The sequence below is a fragment of the Miniopterus schreibersii genome (assembly GCF_964146895.1).
Source record: "Miniopterus schreibersii genome assembly, chromosome: 13".
Taxonomy (NCBI): Eukaryota; Metazoa; Chordata; class Mammalia; order Chiroptera; family Miniopteridae; genus Miniopterus; species Miniopterus schreibersii.
This window is the reverse complement of record NC_138113.1, coordinates 54,933,852-54,961,076: the sequence shown is the minus strand read 5'-3', so window position 1 is coordinate 54,961,076 and position 27,225 is coordinate 54,933,852. Positions and strand designations below refer to the sequence as shown.

General features: G+C 34.9%; 1 protein-coding gene across 2 annotated transcripts in view; it reads left to right on the top strand.

Annotated features, from left to right (window-relative positions):
* MGAT4A (alpha-1,3-mannosyl-glycoprotein 4-beta-N-acetylglucosaminyltransferase A) overlaps nt 1-27,225 on the top strand; it is a 90,750-nt gene that overhangs the window by 48,375 nt on the left and 15,150 nt on the right. For both annotated transcript variants that reach the window (XM_081155966.1, XM_081155965.1), the window contains exons 5-10: nt 6,026-6,159; nt 18,983-19,029; nt 20,767-20,880; nt 22,516-22,591; nt 25,427-25,541; nt 26,610-26,740. In XM_081155966.1, the coding sequence (XP_081012092.1) occupies nt 6,026-6,159; nt 18,983-19,029; nt 20,767-20,880; nt 22,516-22,591; nt 25,427-25,541; nt 26,610-26,740 (617 nt within the window). The remainder of the gene's footprint in view (nt 1-6,025; nt 6,160-18,982; nt 19,030-20,766; nt 20,881-22,515; nt 22,592-25,426; nt 25,542-26,609; nt 26,741-27,225) is intronic.

Here is a 27,225-nt window from a genome sequence, read left to right as displayed (position 1 = left end):
AGACAAAAGTTTGAACATCCATCAAATAGGAATTTCAGGAGAGAACAAAGAGAGTGAAGAGAGGAAATAATCAAATATATTATAGAAGAAAATTTCTTTGAATTGAAGAAACACACAGGTTTTCAGATGAAGGGCCTGTTCAGTGCTGAGCAAGATGGCTGAGAAAAGACCCTCTACACGTCACCTGCCAAAATGGCATTACTGGTTGGTAGAGGACAGCAGACCATTCTTTAAGTAGTTGCTGAAATAAAAAATTCATGAGCACCTGCTACGTGCTAGGCACTTAGCCAGGTACTTTGGTATACAAAATTAGACGAGATTCCTAGTCTTTTGGAGCTTCAATTCAAAGGAGAGTACATTAATCAAATAATCAATTATATAAATAATTGCATAGTTACAACTTTAATTGGTGACATAAATGATGCTTTGAGAATGTACATAAAGGGAATTTGATTTAAGTAAGGAAAATGGGAAAGTTTAAAAAACACATTTGACCTGAGATCAGTAGAATATGTAGTTTTCTACTAAAGATGGGTGTATTTGCTTCATATTTCTACTATAACAAATTACCACAAGCCCAGTGACTTAATAGAAGTCTGTGACCTTATAGTTTTGGGGGGTCAGAAGTCCTGAAATCAGTGTGTTAACGGAGTCATGTCCCTAGGGTCTGGAAGCTTTAGGGAGGAGTCCATTTCCTTGCCTTTTCCAGCTTCTAGAGATCACCTACATTTATTAGTTTGTGCCCCTCCATCTTCAAAGCATAACATCCTCAGCTCTCTCTCTGACTGTCTCCCTTGCTTTCATTGTCACTTTACCTCTCATTTTGATTCTCCTGCCTTCCTCTCATAAGGACCCCTGAGTACATTAGACTCACCTGGGTAATCCAGGATAATCTTCCCATCTGAAGACCCTTAATCATATCCACAAAGTCCCTTTTGCCATTAAGGTAATATATTCATAAATTCCAGGAGTTGTGGTATGGGCATCTTGGGGAAGGGGGCAGTATTCTACCACATGGGAGAAAAGAATATTCCAGAAAATGAGAAAAGTGGCACAAAAGCCCTTGATGGAAGGGAGCATGGAATGCTCTAGAAAATGGAAGAAGACCATTGTAGATGAAGTATAGAGTGATAAGAAAGCACGGGACAAGATGAGACTAGAAATGTATTGAGCCCAGACCATGCAGGGCCTTGTAGACCATTTATAGCGTTTGGGATTTTATCCTAAGAGCAGAAAGAAGCCACTGAAGGGTTTTAAGCAGGACTTGCTTAGGATGACTTTATAAGATTTAAATTTTACAAAGCTCACATTTGATGCAATGAGAAGAATGAATGAAGATGTGGGAAGAAGAGTAGATGTGAAAGAACCCAATAAGAGACGGTTCTAGGGATCCACTTGAGAGAAGATGAGCTTGGGCTAGGCGGTAGTGATAGTAGTAGAGGTGGAAAGTTGAAGATCTGCGAGTTGTTTGGAATGTATGGGGATGTAAATAGCAGGACATAGTGATGGACGGTTTTGTGGGCTAAGGTAGAGGTAGTAGTCAGGGATCGGTCCTAGGTTTCTGGATCGTGTAACTGGATGGATGGTATTATTCACTGAGATAAAGGACAGTAGAAAATGTTCAGTAATATTGGTTTGCAAGATAAGACCATAAATTATATTTGGATATGTTAAGTTAGGAGGCGATTTGGAGTTGTCAGTGGAGTATAGGCAGCTGGATATTTAGATCTGGGACTCAAAGGAGAGAACTGAGTTAGATTTAATTTTATGAGTCATCACTTGCAAACAACTGGTTTTTGAAGATAGGGGGATGGAAGAGATCACCTGGAACCTAGAACTGAGCCTTAAATGGTTCTCCAACAGTTAATTTTCAGGAAAAAGAAAGATGAAGCCAACAAAGACAGAAGTTGCAACTAGACAGTAGAGATAAAACTATTGTCATGGAATACAAGGGAAAAAATGGGGAATAAATGACTAAAATCAAACCATAGAAGCATGATAGGCTAAAAATATTTGACTAGCAGTGAATATTGAAAAAGGAAAACAATTTAGTTATAACTGAAGCTAGACTAGTAATTGAAGATTCAGAATGCCAAATTAAGATTATTCCTAAATTTTTCTTGATCATAATGGAAATAAATACTAGAATTTGTAAACTTCCCAGGAAAATTGAGGAAAACGGAAGTAACATTAGTTGATATCTTTTTCAAATTATAAACCCCATGAGGCAGCGGCCTTACCTATCTTATGATTATATTTTAGATTGTCTAATACATAATTGATGTATTATAGATGCATAATTAATACTTGAATAGGCAATATTGGATGATTAATTCCTGGAACAAAGTACTTAGCTCCATTCCTATTGGCTCCTTGGTCCACCTGGCTCCTCTTTGAAAGGGTGAAATGTCTGTATTGCTCACAGTGCTGACAAAATTATTTTGAACTCTTACCCTTTAGAGTACATACATTTCTAGATTGCACGCCATAGAAGAGCATTTTATCAGACAGGACCAGGACGGGCTGGGTTATGCTTTGGTAACAGCAACCCCCAAATCTCATTGGTTTAAGTAATACATGATTATTTATTTATTTTTTTTTGCTCAAAGTACTTGTCCATCAGCCTTGTGCATCATCAACCACGTAGAGATTCAGGCAGACAGAACAGTTGCCCTCTTGAATGTCATTGGCTGCTCTGCTGAGGAAGAAAGACAGCTTTGAAGGATTTCACACTGCAGTTCCAGGGCCTCAGCCCATGATTTTCCCATGGGGATGACTCACTGTCCCTTACTAATCACAGCCCCTCACTGTTCTCCCAGCCCTAAGGGGGCCAGGAAGTACAATCTTACCTTGTGACCAGAAGGCAGGAAAAACTGTCTATTTTGGTGATAATTTTGTGAAATATCATAAGCATGAATACTCTAATTCTGTAAGTTTACCTGAAATTAGTATTTTCATTTTTAGTGTTTTTAGAATCCTTGAGTGCCTTGTTTAAACTAAAGCATTTAAATTCCAGCTCCAAAACAGTGCATTTGGGAAAAACGGCTTCTCTAAACATGCCATCTAAAGTTAAAACAGAAACAAAACAACCCAAGACTGTGGTAGGGAATAGAGTTTGCATTATAACTTTATACAGTTCGTTTGCATACTCTGGGTCGGCATGTATTTTGCTTTTTCCATACACAGAGTCTTTCAGCTCCCTCTGAGTTAACATTTCTTAGGAATGCTTTGTATCATAGACTCTATACTTTTAGTCTATGTTCTAAATATTTAAAATATTTTTAATTTAAATTCTGAAGTAGGTTAAAGTATAAGGAAATTTGCTTCCAGGGTAACTCATCCTGTCTTTAGGCATCCCAGAGTAACAGTGTGTTGTTCTCAATAAAAGACCCCCCATCCACTTACACCATCCTTCAATTCTCTCCCAGTCTTAAGCCCCATTGGAGAGGGTCTCCAAAATATGTCCTAGCCCTGGCCTGGTGGCTCAGTTGGTTGGAACATCATCCCATACACAAAGGTTGTGGGTTCAATTCCCAGTCAGGGCACATACCTAGGTTGTAGGCTCGATCCCTATTTGGGACGTGTGCGGGAGGCAACTGATCGATGTTTCTCACATCAATGTTTCTCTCTCTCCCCCCCCTCCTCTCTCTAAAAATCAATAAACATATCCTAAAGTGAGGATAAATCCATCCACTCATCTCCATCTTTAAATACCCTAATTCAAACCACCATCATTTCCTTTAATTACTGCAGTTAACTTCCTGATTTCCCCCAAAATGTTTTTACTCTTAACACTTTCGTATCTGTTCTCCACAAAATTTGATAAACTTTTAAAATTAATGAATTGGATAAGGTCACTCACCTACTTACAGCTTTATAATGGCTTTCTCTAACTCAGAATTAAAACTAAATTTACAGTTTCATGTGAAATGATCTGCATCTAGGCTCATTCTGCTTTAGAAACATTCTGTTTTTGGCTGTTTCTTAACTATGTTAAAGTCATTGTCTCTTCAGGGCCTTGCTGTTTCTTCTTCAGGAATGTTCTTCCTCTGCTCTTTCTCATCATTAATTACCAGCTCAGTTGATACCAGAGAGGCCTTCGATGGCCTTCAGTGTCTATAAGGGTACCCCCCCCTTTCTAATATTGCCACATTTTAATTTGTATAGCACACATGATCCTCTAAGATTGTATTATTTTATCTTCTCCTCTCTTCTGGAATGTAAGTTCCAGGAGGGCTGGGACCTTACCTGTGCTGTTCACTATTACATCCCTATGCCTTACATTTAATAGGTGCTCAGTAAATATGTTTGGAAAAAATATAGTAAATCTCTTTTTGAGCCCTTATAAACTCTTTGTCCCAAAACGGAAGAGAGGAATGTGAAACTTCAGGGAAGTCCCTTAAATTATTTGGATCTTATCATTCTTACTGCAGAATCATGGTGGTAGACTCGTAGATCCATGACCTTTAACCTTCCTTTTAGCTTTAGAATTCTATGAATTCTAAGTATTTTGTAGTATCTCTAATAAATTGTTAAAACCTAGTTATTTTTAATACTTGTTAAATATTTCTCTACTGATATATAACATGCAGGATACTAAGGCTCCTTAAAAGATGATATTTTTAAAACTGGGAAATACAGTCCTACTATAACACAGTATATGCATTCCTAAAAATTACTGCACTATGCAGAACTGTGCAATAAACTGAGAAAATGGGATTAGGATTACAGCACTCAACAATTTTGCCAGTTACACATTAAAAAAGATAAGAACCTAATAAAAGTGGTAGCACAACTTTACATACGTTATGTGATTAATAAATAGAAAGTTACTACAATAAATATGGTACTCTACCTTGGAAAAGATCTGAGGTTTGTGTGTTAAAATAGCCTTCAGAGGGACTGCAGCTTGGAAGCTTTTGAGAAGTGGTGCAAGGCAGATTCTCTGAAATCTGACAGAAAGTTGTAACACCACATGTGGATAGCTGTGGTTCATAGCATGCAGTAAGCTGATGTAGTGGGTAGTGTGTGCATTTTGTGTATTTCTGCATTGCTCTGTTCAGTTTTCTGAACTCAGTTCCAGTAGTTGCAGTTTTCTGTGTTTGTCCAGAGGAGAAATTGCACAGAAGCAAATGTAAAATCCATGTTATGCTGAAATGGTTCCCTAATATATTTTAATATCACATAGGGACAAATTTGCATTTCAAAACAAACATGATAGTAGAACTAAAATTTCAGACTTAAAAAAAGTTACATGAATAGTGCAGTTTCCATATAGCTCACCCAGTTCCTCTAAACGTTTATATCTTATGTAACCATAGTACCATGATCAAAACCAAAAAATAAACATTGATATTATACTGTTAATTAACCTTCTATCTTATTCAGATTTTGCCATTTTTTTTATTAGTATTTTTCTGTTTCAGGATGCAGTTCAGAATCCCATATTTTGCCCAATTATCATGTTTCCTTAGTCTTCCTGTCAGGGACAGTTCCTCGTTCTTCCTTATCTTTCCTGACCTTGGCACTTCAGAGGGTACTGACCTGTCAGTTACTGTGTGGTGTATCCCCCTAATTTGGGTTTGTCTTGTGCTTCTTCATGCTTAGATTGAGGTCATTCATTATGGGCAAAGAAACCACAGAAGGGGTGTCATGTCCTTCTCAGTGCATCATATACATGAGATTTGGGACATTAATTTTTAAGGTGTGTGTAGTGTTTCTAAGGTTTAGTTGTATAATTTGTTGTTTATACTGTACAGTCATTCATTTTTAATGTGAGGTTTAATATCCTTCATTTTTATCAGTTCTTTGACATTATTTGACATTATAGCCAATAATCCCTGTGGCTTATTACAGTATTATGAGTATGCCTTTATATCCTTTGGTTATTTTTCTTTCTGAAATGTACATTTTGATCCCTCAGTTATTTTTATCAATTCAAGAGTGTATAAAACTTCTGAAGTAGTGGTGTTTTTCTATATTGTCTCTGTAAAATCTTTTTATATAATTATTATTTTGTTTTCAGTTTCAGTAGTAATGGGAATTCCCACTGTGAAGAGAGAAGTTAAATCTTACCTCACAGAAACTCTTCATTCCCTTATTGATAATCTGTATCCCGAAGAGAAGTTGGACTGTGTAATAGTAGTCTTCATAGGAGAGGTAATTATTTAATTGTGTTTTTTTTACCACATGTAATCTATAACAGTTGAAACTATAATTGAATATTTGAATATACTTTTATGAGCATTTTTTTTAATGTGATGAGGAATGGTTAGGTAATATATTCTATCAGATAATTAAATTTAAGTCTAACTTGTTATGTTTGTCTTAACTTCTCTCCTGCAGCTACAACCCAGGAATAGCCATCTGTTTGCAGTAGGATAATATTACTATATAGACACATAGACCTTTAAGAACAGAGTCCCTGTCTCTAGCTCTAGGACCTAAATTTGGAGATTTGCGCTGATGGGCTTCGGGAGTGTTTTAAACCCCAGAAAGGTTTGGCCTAGCCTTGGGCTTTATCATCGTGTTATTCTCTCCACCCCTTATCTGTGCCTCAAGATGCAGGCAGCACCATTACTGAAAAGGTCAAAATATCATGAGAATGAGGAGTTTTATATATATTGTATTTTAGCTTTCTCAAAAGATCTAGGGAAAGAATAAATCTTGAGCAAGTTTTTCATAAATAATGAGGAAAAGGCACCCTGGAGTAATTATTTTCTGAATTATTATATAGAATTTCAGAATGTGAAAGGATTTAGAACATAACTGGTTCTGGCCCACTGATCCCCAACTTTTCAGTGTTTCCCTTATCTTTCTAATGAAAATGTCTTTAATGTTTTTCTTAATATAAGAGTAAACACATGCTTACTGTTCAAAACAAATACAGAAATGTGTAATGAAATATTACCTGTTGTTCCTCCATACAGATATAATTACAGATATTCTGAAATATATCTTAAGGAAATTTTCCTATGGCTTGTATACATATATATAAATGGATTTGTTCTATATGTATTTTAATATCAGAGACATTTTATCATGTTAAAAAGAATAAATATCACAGCATTTTTTCTGGCTACAGAATATTCCATTGTATGGTTTTAATTAACATCATTCATTTAATTTCTGATTGCTAGACATTTAGATTGTTTCTAAGTTTTTGCTGTTCTTTTCCACATGGCATTCAGCATTACTGTACATAAATTTTTCTGTCTTTTGTATAGTTACTGAGGTGGGATCAGTTCCTAAATGTGGCATTGCCTTGGTCAGAGTCCACATACATTAAAATGTTCATACGTGGCCAGAATGGTCAATAGAAGTTAAGCCAGTTTACCCCTCTTCCAATACTCTGTGAGGAAGCTTGTTTCCCCATCCCCATGCTCTACTAGATAGTATTGGTCTTTAAAGTTTTTTGTCAACTTGATGGGTAAAAAATAATACATTGCTTCTGTTTAATTTGGATTTCTTTACTGAGTAGGGTTAAGTGTTAATTGATAGGTTTTTCTTGTACTATTTGTATTTATAATTATTTTTATAACCTTTGCTCTTTTTTATTTGTAAGAAATTTTCATATATGAGAGGAATGAATTCTTTGAAATATTTTGTCCAATTTGTCTTTTGCATGAACTTCATTTATGATTTTTTTGCCTTTTACATTTTAAGTAATTAAATTTGCTGATTGCATATTGTATACCAGTAAAAATTGGTACAACCTCCTTGGAAAGCAGTTTGGCAATAGCTATTAAAATTTAAAGTATACTTTGTCATCCAACTTTCTGCTTCTAAAAATTGATTCATTAGTAACATTTGCAAGTGTGTAAATCTGTTCAAGCACATACATACATGCATACAGCTCTTGCATGTGTATTAATAAAATAAATAGAGAAAATGGTCGTGTGGAATATCCTGCAAACTGTTAGTAACAGGTATCTTGAGAGTTGGGGTTATGGGAAGATCCCCCTTTCTACTGCATACAGTTTTAGAAAATTAGAATTTTTTTTTTTTTTTAACAATGAACATATTTGATTTTTAGTAAGGAAAAAAGTCTTATTACTATAAAAGAATAAAACTATCCTTATATACCCGAAAAATAGTGTTCAGTATATAGACAGATTAGTGTACATAAAGATTTAAGACCCTCTAGCCATAGCCATTCATCTGATACTAAAATGTAATAACACTGGATTTGGAGACAGACGACCTGTGTTCAGGGCCTTGATTCTGCCACTTGAGCAGGTTATTTTTCTGTCTTCAGCCTCAGTTTCTTCATCGCTAAAATGAGAATAATGTTACTGAACCTTTTGAGCTCAGTGTTGGTACAGGGAGGCACAAGGATATCACAGATGGAGAGGTGGTGTAAATTCAAGTGTTGGCAGTATTCTGATTTCTGAAGACAACTCCTCTGAATTGCAGTATTTGTATATGTATCTACATAGAATTTTAATGTTTGAAAGAAAATCTGTACTGAATAGAAGACTTTACAGAATTGATTGAATTGCCTTTAGGCAGTTTAAAATTCCTAATACATTTGGGTTCTACCTTGATTAGTAGTTTTAACTTAAGTGTGGGGTAGCCTGGAGCTCATTAACACTAGTTAACAAGTGATATTATGTGACCTTCACCTTGGTCTACATGTGGGATGTTTCCTGGATCTAAACAGATCTCTAGCCTCTCTCTGAACCCGTATTTCCAACTGCCTACTTAGTTTGAATTGTTTTTATGGGAACCTCTTAATCTGTCTATAATAAATATAATCTGGTTTCCTCAAACTGCTTCCCTTCCAGGTTTTCCATCTGTTTATTAAAGGTTCTTTATATCATAGTATTAATAGTTCTGTACTCTGGCCATTCTGTTCCCAGTTCATTACGTAGACCTTGTGCACTTTCAGTTCTGGTTATGTTATTTCTTAGCCTGAAACGTTATCTCTTTCTTTCTCTTTCTTATTCATTCTTCAGGTGCCTGCTTATCCCTTTTATAAAACTTTCCCAGTTGAAGTGAATCTAGAATAAATAGGCAAAGTAAATTTATCTTTTGCAAACATTTTCAGTTTTTGCAAAGGACTGAATTATCTCTGGTCCACTTTAACATATGAGAAGATTAAGCCTGAGAAGGAACTGGTGAGGAACCCACAGACAACAAAGGGCACCGTGACCTTGCCATCCCTGCCTGACTTCCTATCCTTTGCATTCTTTTTTCTTGAAGGGAAGGACCATAAAGTTCCCCTCTGGGAGTAGAAGAGAGACAGAAAAGTAATTATTAGCTGCAGTTTTGTTCTGGTGATTTCTCTCTCAGGAGTTCATTGGACATATCTGAAAAGACATTTATAGAGCATGCAAGGGTCTGGACAGTTGACTATTGATGCATTATTTGAAAGTTTACAGATTCTATTCTGGAATCGCAGAAGGAGTTAAGACTACTGAATTCCAGTTTTTCTGAAGGATCCATGAGATGACCCAAGGGTTCATGATTGTATCATTTTTGTGTCTACTTTTACATAGAACTTAATTATAATTTTTGTATTCTAATTCTTTGTTGTCTGTATGCCTCCTTATTTTTTTGTTATGTATTTATGCTATTATTCCATATATTTCTTATAATGCTATATTATTATTTATATTTTTATCATTCATGATCATTTCTGACAAAACATTTTCCTACATTGTACATGCACATGTTATATTAGTTTTTGTTTTCTGATTCATTAATATCTGCTTTTGACATTGATTTTTTCTGCTTTTGTTAGTTCTATGTTATACTTTACAAACATCTTGTCCCAAATACTAAATTGATTTATTTCCATTATTTATTTTTGTTAATATAAGAATTAATAAGAATTTTCTTCTGAACGCTGTGTTAGCTGTATTCCATAGGTTCTGTTTCCTAGATTTGTATCTGATTTTCATTGGTAAATGCTTTATAATGTCAATGCTATGTTTCTGGGTGAACTCTGATTAAGTGGTTTAGTCTTCTCTAGTTAGACAGTTCAGTGTGCTTTCAGGCAGCATTAGTTACCTGAATGCTTTGGAACTATTTTACACCCCTAAAGCACCTGAGGAATATAGCAACCTCAGAAATCAGTAGTAGTCCTCTATAGTTATGTTATCTTAAGCTCTCATAATTACCTGTTAGTCTTTGTTTTAAGGAAAGGCAAAAGTACATATCTTATTCTGAGTATTCATTCACTCACTGAACAAGTATTTATTGAAGTACTAGAATGAGAAAGATACTGGAGGAGAGTAAAATCTCTTAAAAATCCATTAGACAACAGATCGTATCTGGCATTACACAGTAATAATTTTCTATACCTTCGTCAATTTTTAACAAATTTTTTTTGTATTTATCATGCACATGGCTTAAGAGTCCAATTATTCTACAGAGTTCATTGTAGTATTAAACAGCATTCTCCTGTCTTTATTTTTCTGTCCCCACTTCCTTTTCTTTTTCTTTCCTCATTTCCTCCCCTCTAAGAACTGTTGGCCTTTTTAGTTCTAGCTGGCTGTTTGTCAAATTAAGTGGCTTCCTGCTGTGTTATTCAGTTGATATTATTCTTTGATCTTTAAAAAACACTAGTTTTAGTTTCATTGACTTTATCATTTCTCTATTTTCTATTTAACTGATTTTCACTCTGTTTTTTTCTTTCTTCCACTTACTTTAACTTTGGCTAACTCTTTTTCTAGTTTTTTAAGGCGAATGCTTAGATTATTGGTTGGAGATTTCTTTCTAATACTTAAAGGCAATTTAAAGCTATAAATTTCCCTCTAAGTACCACTTTACCTGCATCTCATAAATTTTGATATGTGGGGGTTTTTAACTTTATTTTTATTGTTGACACTATTATAGATGTCCCCATCCCCCTCCCCCGCCTTTGCCCATCTCCACCCAGCCCCCACCCCCTCTTCCTTCTGGCCTTCACCACACTGTTGTCTGTGTCTGTGGGTTATGTGTATATGTTATTTGGCTAATCCCTTCACTTTCTTTCATCTAGTACCCTCTCCCTCCTCCCCTGTGACAGTTATTGATATGTCATTTTAAAATTTTTATTCAGATCAAAATACTTTCTAACTTGTAATCACTTCTTTCCCCCATAGTTTATTTAGAAATATGTTGTTTCATTTTTAACTATTTGTGGATATCCCAAATTCCTTTCTGTTGTCTGATTTTTAATTTGACTCCATTGTAGTCAGAGAGAGAGACTTTGTATGATTTCAGACCTTTTAAATTTATCAGTATAGTAGTTCCCACCTACACACAGGGGATATTATTCCAAGACCTCCAGTAGATGTAACTGTGGATAATACTGAACCGTTTATAATACTGTGTTTTTATTATACAGGTATACCTTTTCACTTCAAGGAAGCACTTTATAGCTTCTCTTTGGTATATCTGAATTGCCAGCATCACTACAGTGTGCTTTGGGGCCATTATTAAATAAAATAAGGGTTGCTTGAACAGAAACACAGTTGATACTGTTAATCTGAATCAGAAACAATTAATCAGATAACCAAAATGGCTACTAAGTAGCTGACAGACAGGTAGCATGTACAGTGTGGATATGCTGGACAAAGGGATGATTTGTATCCTGGGTGGGATGGAGCAGGACAGGGCTACTCAGAATGTCATGTAATTTAAAACTTACGAATTGTTTACTTTTGGAGTTTTCCATTTAATATTTTCTGACCATTGACTGTGGTAATTGAAACCGAGGAAAGTGAAATGTGGATGGGAGACGGGGGCTACTGTACTTGTTTATGGACTAGCATATGGAACCTATGAACAAAGTTCCATGTATGCTTAAAGCTTGTTTATGGACTTGCATATAGAACTTACCCTGGACAAGGCTTCATGTGTGCTTAAAAAGAATGGATTCTGCTGTTGTTGAGAGGAGTGTTTTATAGATGTTTGTTAGATCAAGATGGTTGATAGTATTGATAGAGATGACGCTATTGTATAGACTTGTTGATTTTCTGTCTAGTTGTTAGCTGTTTCTTTCTTGATGTTAAATTACAGACTACCGTGTTGGTGTACCAGTCGTATTTTGGCTTATAATTTTTCAGCAGCTAAATTTTAAGATGTTTACTTATGCATTGGTTATAGATCATACAAATTCAATGGGGAAGAAATTGGGGAGATATATATATATCTTCAGTATCCTATAAAATTTGCTTATAATTCAACAAATATTTACTGAAGCAATAATAAGTGCCAGGCATATCATTGAGTAAAACAATACCTCTACCCAATGAACCTACATTCTAGAGAAGGACAGACGAAAAAACTAATGTATGATACAGCGATTTTCAACCGGTGAGCCACAAGAATTTTTAAAACATGCAGTACTGCCTGGTCTGGCGTCGCTCAGCGGTTGAGCATCAACCTAGGATTCCGGAGATCGGGGTTTGATTCCCGGTCAGGGCACATGCCCGGGTTGCGAGCTGCAGCTGATCAATGACTGTTTCATCATCGATGTTTCTATTTTTCTCTCCCTCTCCTTTCCTCTCTCTGAAATCAGTAAAAATATATTTTAAAAAAACAAAACAAAAAAACACCCCCAAAAACATGCAGTACCTGACTGCTTAGTCAGGGGGACTGACCTCTTTTCCTTTAGATTGTCAAAAAAAATGAAAACAGCCCACACAAATAATAGCCATCCGGTGAGAATGAATCAAAATTATACCTATTTTTTTTCCTGTCAGATCAGCAAAAAATATATTTTTTTGTTGTGCCATGAAATTTTAGTAATTAGTTCATGTGCCATGAAATGAAAAGGTTGAAAATCGCTGGTATAGTATGTTAGAAGATAGTGGATAGTGAGTGCTGTGGAGAATATGCCAGAGTAAAAAGGAAAGGGAGGGAGCACAGGGCTGCCAGGGGATGATTCCTTAGAGAGCTCAGGACATTTGGACAAAGACCTGAAGCATGCAAGAGTTGAACAACCTAAGCAGAGGAATAAGGTTAGAGTATTGCTTTGACACATTTTGTGAAACAGTGAAGAGAGGCGTGTGTGGCTGGGGCAGAAAAGGTGAGGGGGTTCTGTAGTAAGAGGCAGTCAGAGAAGGAGTGGGGTGGGCCAGATGTCATAGGACACTACAGGCCATTGTAAGACCTTTGCTTTTACTCTGAATCAGGTGGCTGGCAAAGTTTTTTTGTACAAGGCCACATGGCAAATATTTTAGGTTTTGAAAGCTATGCGGTCTTTGTTGAACCTAATTTACCCTGCTGTTGTAGCCCCCAGAACAACCATAGATATGTAAATGATGGGTGGGGCTGTGTTCAAATAAAGTTTTACTTTATGAAAACAGAAAACAGGCACCGGGGTGTGTTTTGTCGACTGCTGCTGTAATTAAGATGTAAAGCCATTTTAGGGTTTCGAATAGAGAAGACACTTCACTTTTTTCTTAAAGTTAAAACACTATTTTGAAATAATTTTAGATTTACAGAGAAGTTACAAAAATAATACAGAATATTCTCTTCACTCAGCTTGCTCTAATGCTAACAACTTACATAGCCATAATAAAGTCCTCAAAACCAGGAACTTAACCTTGGTATAATACAAGTAGCTAACCTATAGACTTTGTTCAAATTCCATGTTTTTCCAACTCAGTTCACTTTTCCATTTCAACATTCAATCCAGAATATCACCTTGCGTTTAGTTGTTCAGACTCCTTAATTTTTTTTCTGTCCATGGCAGTTCCTCTGATTTATCTTGTCTTTCATGAACGCATCTAATGCTTTAGCCACTTTAAATCAGTACTAGTAACTTATTTAGTAGACCGTCCTCAATTTGGATTTGTCTGATACTTTCTCATGATGAAATTGTAGATATGCATTTTTAGCAAGAATAACATGACTTGTCTTTTAAAAGGATCATGCTCGTTGCTTTGAAAAGGGCAGAAGCAAGGAGACTACTAAGAAAACTATTGCAGTAATCCAGCAGGCTTGCACTAGGGTAATCATGGAGGTGGTGAGCGTGCTACACAGAAAATGATGGTGCCTTTGAATCTTCGTTGTATTGGGCCACACATGCACAGGATGAAATCCCACAAGTCTGGGAAAAGAATGATCAGGGAGCTGTAAGCTGCCCAGTCCCCCTTGCTCACAGGCTGAGGTCTGATTATGCAGAATGGCGCATCCTTGGTAATTACATGGGGCATTCAGTGGGGATTCCAGAGGGGTCAGCACCTTAGTACTAGGGCTGACCTGTCCTTGAAGTGGTGATTCAGGCCTACCTGGCAAAGCTGGAAAAGAGCTCTATAAGAGATCAGCTGATCCACAAATAACTGCCAGCTAGAATAAAACTCAGCACCTTTTAAAAGAAGGAAACAAAATCAGTACATTTAACAATGTAGCATTTATAACGTCCAGTATCATATAAAAATTGTTAGAATGCCAAGGAGAAAAAAAAAGTGACCTATAACTAGAATAAAACCTAGCCAATAGAAACTAATCTAGAAATGGCAGAGTCATACAGCTGGCAGATAAGGACAATAAAACAGCTGTTAAACATTTTCAAGTAATTAAAAGAAACACAAAGAATGGAATAGAAGATTTATAAAAGAATCAAACAGAACGTAAAACAATGAAAATTAGAATATCTGAAATTAAAAGTTCACTGCAAGGTCTTAATAACAGATGAAACACACCAGAGGAAAAGGTCAGTAACTTAAAGAATAACAATAGAATCTATCCAGACTAAAATATGTAGAGAAAAAGACTGAAAAATTGTTGCTGCGGGAGAAACCCATTTTTTTGGTGAATTGTCTTAAATTTAATCAACACTACAAAGAGTTCCTTCTACATACAATCTCATAACACCCAGGTGTTCGGGCACCTGTAAAAGGGGGGAACTCCAACCTCTGTCCCTTGTACAGGTGGGCGACCTAGGGCCCACTCACAGTGCTCGCTTGCCTGGCCTCCTGCTACATCACAGGCTGTGCACTTTTGACCAGTGGGCTTCTGAGACCTAAACAAGTCCTTTCATGATCTTTGTTTAAGATTTCAAATGCAATTTGTTTTAATACTTGATAGAATGGGTAGACAGTAAATGAGTGAGAATAGAGAAGGTTTGAATAACACTGTTCACCTAATGGTTCAAAGTTATAAGAGGTTATTTAGAAGGTAACCATCAAAGGTGATAGATACCATATTTATTTTTATGGCCTCTTCCCTGAGACCACCTTATGAGTTGTTTGGCTAATTCTGCCTGTCTCACCAGGATGCATCCAGTATAGCAGTGCCATCTAAGCTGCTTTGCTCAGCATCCCACTGATCGTGTGTTCCCAATTTGTACATATGTAGCATATTTATGAATTATATATGTGTACTATTAACAGCATATTATGCCCCTTTAAACATATCAAAAATAGAAAATTTTACAGTCTGATATATTCCAGTAGATTATCTTGCACATACCCTGTCTCTGGGCAGAAGCAAAGCCCTAATTAACATATTAGGTAACCTACAGTATTCTTTTTAGTGTTTTCTATTTTTGTAGATTTGAATAGAAGTATCAGACTTAGGATTCCTAGTCAACTGGGTTGTAGGTCTGGTCCTCGCCCCCAGTCGGGGCGCATGTGGGAGGCAACCTATCCATGTGTCTTTGTCACATCAACGTTTCTGTCCTCCCTCCCCCTTCCATTCTCTTTAAAATCAGTGGAAAAAAATATCCTCACTCCTTGGGTGAGGGTTAAAAAAAAAATAGGTCATCTGTTTTTCTCTATTGTGCATACTGTTTTAATAGCACTCAATAAATACTCAATTATACATATTTATATATTGGTGTGTTTTTTTCATGGACTGCCTCTTTTACTAGGTTTAAATTCCACAAAGCAGAGATCTTGTCTATTTAATTACTAATCTATACTTGGAGCTTGACAGTATATACAGGGTGTCCCCAAAAATGTATACTCACTTTAACAGCTGACAGCTCAGTAGATGTTTCTTACTTTTTAGATTTAACCTATTGGAATTAGTGCAGCCAAAGTGTATGCTTTAGGGATACCCTGTATGTGTGAATATATATATCCCAGCTTATGGTGTGGGCACCAAGTAGATATTTGTGGAGTGAAATGACTAGAAAGAAGATAGTAAGTTTACATATAAAGGATATTTTTTAAAACCAATTTTTACCTTCCTTCAAGTTATTTAAAACTTAGGTCTCTTAATTCTGTGTTCTCTCTTGATCTGGAGCTTAATATTTTTTTTCTCCTTTGCATCTGGGTAACTATTCAACAGCAGCCTCAATTCTCTGACATTTTCAACATTTATTTTTCTTTCATAGAAGCTTGCCTACAACTTTGTTTTATTCTTTGGACCATTAGAAATATCTATAGTTTATTTTTAAAGGTATCTTTTTACTCAGATTTAGATTTCACACATCTTTGCAGTATTACAGAACACAACAGTTATAGCATATTCAGAAGTGATGTTATTTCACATATTGATTGATTTTAATGGTAAGTTTACCTGAAATCAGTTGACTTTGTTGCAGTTTTTTGACTTCTATGATCTTTTAGAAAGATGTATTTCTTTTCAAATGAGACTTTATAAATCATTGATTTAAAATAACAATGATTGGAATTTATTATTATCGTTTAATTTATACACTGCTGGTAAAATTGACTCTTAAGCCAAGTATATATATTGATGATGAATTGTTATGTGTATGAGTATATATTGGTGAATTGTCAGTATTAGTGGCTTATTTGAACCTGCTTTTATGCTTCTTAATCTTTTCCTTATATATCCTTGAGAAGGTGCATGGCCTGGTAATCACACAGTTTCTGTGCACAATCTGAAATACTTTTTTAAAAAATTTAACCTTATCCTATCTCTTTTTTTGTGTGATTCACGTAAGATACAATTCACCTGTTTAAAGTCAGAATTGTGCAGCCTTTATCTCAAGTCAATTTTGGAACATTTTCATCACCCCCAAAATGCACCCCTTAGCCAGCACCCCTTAATACCACTCCACCCCCTACAACCACTAATTTACTTTCTGTGCCTATAGATTTTTCTATTCTAGACATTTTATGTAAGTGCAATCATATATGTATGTGGTCCTTTGTGACTGGCTTCTTTCACTTAACATGATGTTTTCAAGGTTCATGCATGTTATAGTATTATCAGTAATATCTCCTAGTTTTAATCTAAAAATACTTAACCATGAACACTTTATTCTGCAGGAAAAATGCTCTTCTTTTGCTATGTATGGCCACTTTCCTTCCTACCTACCCCAAACATATCGGTTACATACCCCTAGAATATACATATTCTAGTTTTAGTCTCAGACTTTCTCAGAATTGGATAATACTACCTTTTAAAAAGTCTCCAGATGCCTTAAAAATGTCTTAGGAAAAAGTGCTCTCTTTACATAAATCAAGCAAGCCCCAAGATCTCAGAGACTGCCTTTTTTACTGCCAACATTTGAGAGTGAGGGAGAGACAAGTAGAAGTGCTACTGAGAAACACAGGTTGGCCTGGCTGTGTGTTCTGGGCCAGTTACATGTTTAGCTTCCTTCCAAGGATTCCCAGAACAGTTCCCTCAGCTAATATCAGAAAGGACTGATTCTGTTGTATGAAAGTGACACCAATTACAGTCGTTCAGGTTAGTCTTCTGCTATTTATGTCAGTTAGCATGCAACATAGGATTACATGTAGTATTAGGTATGGAGCACTTGAATTTCATAAATTTTATTACACGTGACGCAATAAGTGTACATTCACATAAGTTTGTTCTTCTCGGCCCCCTCTTGGAGAGCCTCCTGGAAATAGGGAGCTAGCCCTATTCATATTTCTGTTTCCTTGGATAGGCAAATTACTTGCTTATCCAATTGAGCAAATGCTTATCAAATTGAGTTTCAGATTGTTGCTGAACTTCTTAAAGTTTGTATAAACCAGGCTTGATCATGTTCTCCAAAACTAGTACCTGATGAGTTAGTAAGATACTCACTGGTTAAACATATGAGTGATAATTGATTGAAAAAAAGATCACTACTGTTTGTGTTTATGTAGGGGAAGGAAGTACAGAGGGTTGTGGGCTATATTCTAGTTGTATCTCACTCCTAAGTCTTTAAATTTAACAATAAAAGTAGGAATTACTTTCAGTTAACAGAAATTAAAGTTAAAATATTCTTCCATAAAACCTCTTATAAAACATTTTATAATCCAAAAGTTTTGTAATTTCCAGGGTTAAGCATTATCTTTCTTTTTCCTCAAGTTTTAAGTGTTTTGGTAGTCTGTATAACATAGATCAGACTTGATGTGTCATTTATTTCTTTTAACAAATGAGCATTTTAATGTAAGCTGTCATTGAATTTAAAATTGATAGGGTATTGGATCTGTGCTTGTATATAATTTGAAAGTACACAGGTCTGATAAGTATTTATTTTTAACTGTGGTTAAAGTTCTCTTGGGTTCTCATTTTCAACTTGATAATAATATAGAATAATAACTAATCTTTTTATTACATTTTATCACTTACTGTCATAATCTCTGAGATATTTCCTCCCACTTTTTTCTTTTTAAAATTCAGTAGGAAACTGAGGCTCAGAGAAGTGGCTTACTTTAAATTATACAGTCCAGTAACTACAGAGGCAAGTCTTGAAGCCAAGTTTTATGATTACGAGTGGGCAAATCTTTCCCTATAGCATGCTACAGCTGTTACTCATTCATTACTAATAGTGTGTATGTTTCTGAAGAAGTAAAAGTAGTTTCTGTGCTCAGTTTTTTCTATTGAACTGAACATTGACAATTGAAAATAAAAACATAGTTATCTGCTTTATTGTATTAGGAAGTACACAGTGATGTGTAGTGGTACAGTAAAGTAGAATACAGAAATGCAAATCTCATAAGTTATCTGAAAATTTAATGTAATGTTTTCAATGAATGTTTTACTCATTTATTTAATTTTGAGTTTAGTATTAAAAGTTAAATAAAAATATAAAAACAATGAATGTAGGTACAATTTTTTTTTTCTTTCCCAGACAGATATTGATTATGTACACGGTGTTATAGCCAACCTGGAGAAAGAGTAAGTTCTTATTAATTATGGAAGTGAAAATAATCATCACTATTATCTCTTTGCTTTTTGCTAAAAGATAATGCCTTCTTTTATAGTTCATTTCTCTGGAATTCAGTGTTCATTGGCCCACCTATAATTGGTTCTTGGGAATTGTCATAAAGTAGGTGCATATCTATCCAGTTATCTGATGTGATAAATTGGTGTATTTCAATATAGAAAAGACTTGAATGTTATATGTATGTAACATTATCAGATAACAGTTTTTAATCTGGAGAACAGTGAATTTAGAGAGTGTCATATGAGGTTACTAAAATTTTTCACTCTCTGTTTATCAGGCAAAAATTTTTCTGCTGTTAGGGCAGATAGTCATTTAGCAATTTCAAACCTCAGTGCTAAACTATGTCTAAATCTGATCTGTTTTGCAAAGATCGCGTAACAGGTTACTGTGAGCAAGGCACATCGCAGGTTACAGATGGAAAGTTTAGTAAATTTCAGGTATCATTAATTTTTAAAATATTGCCTGGGTAGTCTTAATAGTAATATTAAAAAATCAGTCTTGATATGGTTTCTTCATTGAATTATATCTGGTTTTGCCCTCTAAAGATCTATCTTCTACTTGAAAAAACAAAAGAGAAGCAACAATTATTTGCCAACTCTAGATTTAAGATAATGTGACTCTTATCTTTGTCTATCAAAATGCTAAAACCAGAGATTTAAAATATGTATAATTCAGGATTAAACTGTGCATTTATTAGATTTTTTCATAAGAGCTTAGTTTCTTGGCTGCCTTCATATAAGTACAACTTAGTATAAACTCCTTAATATAGGACCAGGGTAATAATTATCAGTCCCCTTCCCTTGGGCCACATGGGCAGGTCTGTGGGGCACATGCAGTGATTCTGTCAATTCCTTTCTTCATCAGTGCATAGGAAAACCATGCCCAGAAGAAAAAAAAAGTGCAAATTAAGAACATTTATGCAAAGACAGGTAATTACACAAGCATTTTGTGGAAATTTGCAAAAATGAAATAAAGGAGAATGCAAATGAGAAGGAAATTGCAATTAAGAAAGACTGGTTTAAAAACCTTTAGAACAGAGTTTCTCAACCATGACACTGTTAACATTTTTGGGCTAGATAATTCTTTGTTGTGAGGACTTTCCTCTGCACAGTAGGATGTTTAACAGCATCCCTGATGTCCACCCACTAGGTGGCAGTACTGTCCATAGCGATGATGACCAGATGTTTCTGGACATTGCTCGGTGTACCTTCGAGGGGCAGGAGTGCTCTCAGTTGAGAAACACTAGTTTAGAAAGACATAGAGTGTATAATGTACAACTAAACCTTCCTGAAAATTGAAGACTTTTTGCATAAATATATACATATATACACACACATTTTCATTACTTTGTTTTTCTTCACTTCCTATTTTCTGTGACACCATGATTTGATTTGTTATAATTCTTATACTTTTTAGGAAAGTAATACCTGCATTTGGCCTAGAATTTCCATGCTGTTCTTAGGATAGTGGCATTTTATACTTTTTTTAAGCTTTTTTTTTTTAAAATGTTGTTATTGAAAAAAATCTGTATTTTCTGGCAAATCAGTGATGAGCTACTTCATTTGAACACACTGTGACCAGAAAAGTATACCTCACTGATGTGTTTTATGTTAACAAAGTACATTGAGCATTAAGATAAATAAAATCCCACAGAGCTTAAATAACTCAACTAACCTTTCTCATGATAGGTTTTCTAAAGAAATCAGTTCTGGTTTGGTGGAAATAATATCACCTCCTGAAAGCTATTATCCTGACTTGACAAACTTAAAGGAGACATTTGGAGACTCTAAAGAAAGAGTAAGGTGAGCCTGTGTTTTTAGAACCCCTGCCCTTGTGAATATATTATATGATAAATGTACTTATTTATCAAAGCTTTGCACATTTTAGGATTGAGCCAATTAGTGAGAGCTCATGAATTTTGGGGTATTTTATTGGAAATTCTATGGAGTTTCTGATGAGAGGTTGAATGTGGTAAACTTTATAATGTTTATAACTGCTGCTCTGATACTATGACTTTTCTTAAGACTATATTATGTATTTTTTTAAAAAGTATATTATCTGTAACTCAGAAGTTAGTCCAGATAGAACGCTCATGTGTGTATGCAGCATAAATGAGAACTGACTCAAAAGTGATAAAAACAGCCCAGCTGGGTGTGGCTCAGCTGAGCATCAACCTAGGATCCCGGCACATGCCCGGGTTGCGGGCTCACTCCCCAGTCGGGAGAGTGCAGGAGGCAGTCGATCAGTGACAACTCTCTCATCATTGATGTTTCTCTCTCCCACTCTCCCTTCCTGTCTATGAAAACAATACTGTTCTGCAAAATTATATTGTAATAGTGTAATTAGTTAATTGGATTTCTCTCTAAATCTCTAAAATTGAAGGACTTAGCTTTCATTGTATTATCAAAAACAAAGTAATCTAAGAGATACATTGGTATTAGTTTTGGATTTTCTGTAACTAGAGAAAAGGAAAAAATGGTATTTTGAGGAAGAGATTTATTGTACTTCTTGAGTTGTTAATTTGTCCCAAAGACAGATATGTCCACATAATTGGTTAATTGCTTCTCAATAAATATAATTTTATTTTTCATAAAGTTAGGGTTGAAGTTGGTAAAAAATTCTATGTAGTCTCATTAAATTCAGAACAGCCCATTAGTATTATGGAGAAGTTTGCTTAGTATGATTCAAAGCTTTTATTTTACTTTTTTTTTTTTTCCACTTGGCTTTTAGAACCGCTTCTCTTATTTAAAATTAGTCAGTTTTTATAGGCTACCAGGATTCACTGAAAGGACTTAATATTGTAAATTTTCATAGGATGCTTTGGTTTTTTTTAAGCATTCAGTACCTATTTATTAATTTCTACCTGTTTGAAGCACAGCCCTAGGCACCAGAGCAATGATCTCCAAAGTATAATTTTTGAAGCACTAGTTCCTAGAGACATTAAGGTATTACTGAAAAAAGGGCCTGTGGTCAAAGAAGTTTGGAAAATACTGGATTACTTTTTTTTCTCCAACAAATGTATTTACTGCTGGATGTTTCAGTGCCTCTTATACTTATTAATATATCTCCCAAGGGGGAATATGTATGCTTCCTAAACTTTATTGACAGTAGACTTCCTTTTTCCTCAGACATCTTGAGAATTATTGTTTTGGGGAATACATTTTAATAATGACTTCATTAGAAAAAAGTGAATTTTCTTTCACTCTCTCCTAAGTGCATATATTGTTATATGTGTGTGTATCTCTATGTCTATGTCTGTATAGATTTATATTGTGTCTACGTCATGTATATGTAATATATACATATTATGTCTAATATATGTACATATTGTAGAATATTATATGTCATAAAATATATTATAAAATGTAATACATTTAATCCTATTTTGCCTAACTTGAGTCTGATTCATAACTTATTTTTGAAAATTTTTATTTCAGATGGAGAACAAAGCAAAACCTAGATTATTGTTTTCTGATGATGTATGCTCAGGACAAGGGCATATTTTACATTCAGGTAAGTGTGAGTTTTTCTTTAATGTTTTTCACACTTCTAAGAAAAAGTAATATCAAGGGTATATTTTCATTAACACAGGATGTATTGAAAGCGTAAACCCTCTGAAATCTATAAGATCATAACAATCTGTCGGAGAGCACGAGTGTCCTAGTCATTGAGAATGTGGGCTCTGCAGTTCCGTTCTCTGTATCACCAGCACTAGCTCTCCACTTAGGGCTTTGAAAGGTGCCTCATCTCCTCCTTCCTTTTCTCCCATCCCTTTATCTTCTCTCCCACCCTCACTTCTCCGCTGTTAAAAAGAACTAAGGTTTAATTATGGAAAATTTTAAAGAAGGATTTCCTTATATTTTTTTAGTGGTCTTATTAGTATAGTTTTTTTTTACGCTACAGTATATTTACATTTGGATAATAAAACTGATATTTTAGTTTTATTAGCATGGCTAAAAGAATAAATCTATAGTGATCCGGGTTTTAAGTTAGCCAGGTAGAGATCTCAGTAATCTAGGAAGCTCTTATTTCTTTCAAATTTCATTTTGCTAAGTGACTTAAGCTTAAATTTCCTAATTGGAATTTCATTAATTTCACCCAAGGTCTTTATCCCTTGTTTGAAATGCAGATACTAAGCCTATCAGGTTTCTTTTCTTCATTTTTTTATTTTTTCAGTATAAAAAGTTTATTAGATCCTTACCTAGGAGGATGTTTTGATGAAAGTGTCAAGAAGAGATTCTGAGTCCCTGAATCAGATAGAAATGGTGGACAGCTACTGGGAGCTGGGGGAGGTAGGAAGGTACTTTGGGAGGGGAGGAAAGAAAGAAGCAGCTTGGCATCACTGGGCAGGTGGACTTTCTGAGGTCAGATTTTGTCTCCCTTGACATTTTACCTCGGGCCAGCTGCTTTCAGATGGGCCTGAACCCTTCCTTGGTTCACAGGAAGGGAGATGTAAATGATGGCAGGGTCAAAATTTAACATTATATACAACAGTCTACAACAGTTGGGTGTATAAAAACCAATATCCTAAATTTAGAGGGTACATTTCCTTTCAGTACCTTAGAGAAGTCTGATTATAATTTCAAAATGTTTTATTTTAACATATCCCAAATATTACTGTAGCTGAACCTTGCTGTTTATTCTAGGGCCACTATATCAATACTTACATTATGGTCAAGATCTTTATAGAGAATTTAAAGGTATAGTTACTATGCTTTTAAAATTTGCTTTCCAAGGAGAAAATTAATGGAACCTTAATGCTTTTTCGTGGAGTAGAGGGAAAGTACATATTTAGGAAATTAAGGAAAGGATGGAGTTTAGAAAGAGGATGGTAAAGGAAACTCCCCTTAAGCAGGGTCAGTATGTAACGGCAGGGGTCAGTATTATAACAGCAGCAGCTATGAATTAGCATTTATTGCATGCTGACCATATGTCAGGCACTGTTCTTTACAATTTATGTTTTACACATATTCATTCATTTACTATAACCCTTTTTTACAGAGCAGGATCATCCTGTACATACTGTTTTATAGCCTATTTTGCTGTTATTTAACGTATCTTAGATACCTTTGAATACCACTGATGCATTCCCAGGGTTTAGTGCAATGTCTGGAACATAATAAAAGCTTACTAAATATTTGGTGAGTCAGTATCATATTTTTCCAATTATTACTACTGTTACTTCACAGATAGGAAGAAGAAATCTTACAAGACTTAAATACATGAAAACTCTAAATGCTAAAATAAGTGAAAATGACTTAGCAGGTAACTAGAAATGATAATGTGAAATTAAGGAAAGGAAAAGTTTTCTTAGGGTGTTAAAGTTATCTCATGACTTTAAAATTATATGAAAGAAGATCCTGGGGAGGAAGTCTTTGCTTACATTCATGATTGCTGATCTCGGTCAACTCCCTGTTGAACTGACAAATTCCAAGCATAGTTAACATGGTGTTGACAGATCATATGGGGTTACCTGGCACTCTGTGAACTGTAACAGCTTCTTAAGGATTTTGAAGATGTCTTTTAAAACATGCAAAAGGAACTTTTAGGAATCTATCCTACAGAAATGAAAAGTATGTAAGTAGAAGCATGTTAGTTCAGCATTGTTTGCACAAACAAAAAATGAGAAACAAGCTAGATATTTACTTGTGATCAGGGTGAGTTGAATGAATTATTATACATCTGTAACATGGAATGTTACACATCTATTAAAAAGAATGGTTTAAATATGTATTTATTAACCTGGAAAGATACTCATGATATATGAAGATAAAAAAGTTTCATAAGACCCCCTTTTTAATAAAAACGTAGAGGTGGATGGGAACCTGGAGGAAGTATTTATGGGTTTATATGTCCATACAGAAGGTGTTGATTGGATGCACGTCCAACTTCTAACATTGGTCACCTCAACTAGCAGGGTGGAAGGCAGAGAAGGGAAGCTACTAGCTTTTTCTTTGACTCTATCTTTAACTTGGTATGCATTTTATGTAAAAAGCAAAAAAAGGCAAAAAAAAAAAAGGGCCACAAAAGTTATTTTCCTTTGAAAAGAAGAAAAGTAGTGTGAAATCACGTTGGGCATTATAAAACGACCAAAAAGGAGTGATTCATGGGGTGGTATTGTTATTTCACACGGTAAGGGAGGGCTTTAGTTGATTTGCTATGTGCATATACCTTTTATTTTCATTTTCTTTTAATAAAGTTTAGTTTTGTATTTCCACAATTTCTGACCACTGTTTACTTGATTTTCATGATAAAGTATGCTTGATTTTTTGTTCCATAATAAAGAAGGTCTATCAAAATCTTTCTTCCCTTTCTGATTTATTAATGTAATTGTTTAACTCTCTTTAGCTTGAAGATGATATTATTGCCAAACAGAATTACTTTAACACTATGAAAAATTTTGCCCTTCAACTTGCTTCTGAGGAATGGATGATACTAGAGTTTTCCCAGCTGGGCTTCATTGGTAAGAAAAGTGTCGACTTACCTACTTTTCAGAAATAACTGTGAGTCTTGGGATATTGGACTATTTTTCTTTTTTAAAGTTGTCTTTGTTCTCTGGAAATGGATTGATTTTGAGGAAATTCAGCTTAGGCAAATGATGAAAGTTAACTCAAAGTAGTATTTAGAGATTTCTAAGATTGTAGTATTTATTCTCGAGCTCTACAAGGCAGCCTCATTGGCTCCATGTGTCCACATGTAAGGCCAGCCATGGTCCTGGCTAGCATGTCTGACTTCTCTGAAGCCTCTTCTATAACCCATTGCTTTTGCAAGATTGTTTTTTATTAAAAAAAATAATGGCAAACTAATAGTTTTGTAATATGAATTCCTGGTGTTTGATGTAGTACATGAAGTTCCTGTTCAGTGATTAATTAGTATTCATTTGTTTCTTTTATTGACTAGTCAGAGTGCTCATTTTAAAAGTTTTTTTCACTAATATTCCTAAATTATCCAACTAAAGAGAATATGTTGAAAGTTGAAGAATTAAAGAAAATGTACAGGTTTTAAAAACACTCAGAGGATAGCGTTTTGCTTCCTGTAGTGCTATAAAGCTTAAAATATTGGAGGCTGGGCCTTTGATCTTGTTGATCATTTATCTCAAACTTAATTTAAGAATCAAAAACATCTTGTGAAGGTTTAAGTGAAGACAGAAGTAGGAGTCCTAGTTTTTTGCATTTATTATTATTATTATTATTTTTTTTTACCTACACCTGTTAAGTTCCTTTTTTTAATGGGAAGAATCTTAAGACATGAAGGAAAAATCTCTGACTTGCTTCTTGAATCCTTTGAGCCAGGAGTTGTAGGATAGAGTTTGTAATAGAGAAAATCAGGAATTCAATTCTTCCATTTATACCCAGATGACAGCTCAGTGTTTAGCTAATCAAGTTTGTTGTTTTTGATAAGACAAGTGGGGACATTATTGATAATGATTTATAATTGAAAGCACAAACTTTAGTTTATTTGTTGTGTAGGTTTCACTTAAGCCATATTGATGTTTGGTTTATTACAGTTACTGACTGGAATATCTTTTCAGGCAAAATGTTTCAAGCACCAGACCTCACTCTGATTGTGGAATTCATATTTATGTTCTATAAGGAGAAGCCCATTGATTGGCTCTTGGACCATATCCTATGGGTGAAAGTCTGCAACCCTGAAAAAGATGCAGTAAGTTAATTTCTTATGAGGATGGAAGAAGTTTCTTTTCTGTATTTCATGAAAGTGATTTTTAAGGAGCTAGATTTTGTAAATAACAGTTAAATAGGTATTTCCACTTAACATTTCAAGTGCTTGCCTTCTTTCTTGAACTGACAAAAGTTTCTGTAGTGGAGGGACTTTTAAATAGCAGTAGGAAAATCCAGTAAATCAGCAAAGCCCACCTTTCTTTAAGTTGCTACGGTGTCTTTAGGCTCTGCTCTGTCATTGCTCTGGCTACAAGTGTGGAGCATATCTGTCCTGTGTGGGCGGCTGTTTCAGTTTTCTTCATATTCTCTGTCAACTTTCTTTTTTCAAACACTTTGGGGACAATATCAAACCCCTACACCCTAGAAATAAGGAATAAAGTAGAAGTGATATTTTTTACCAAAATAATGGCAAGTGACAAAAGTACCTTTTAGTTTATTGCTTGGAAAAGCCAGCGTTCACACTGATAT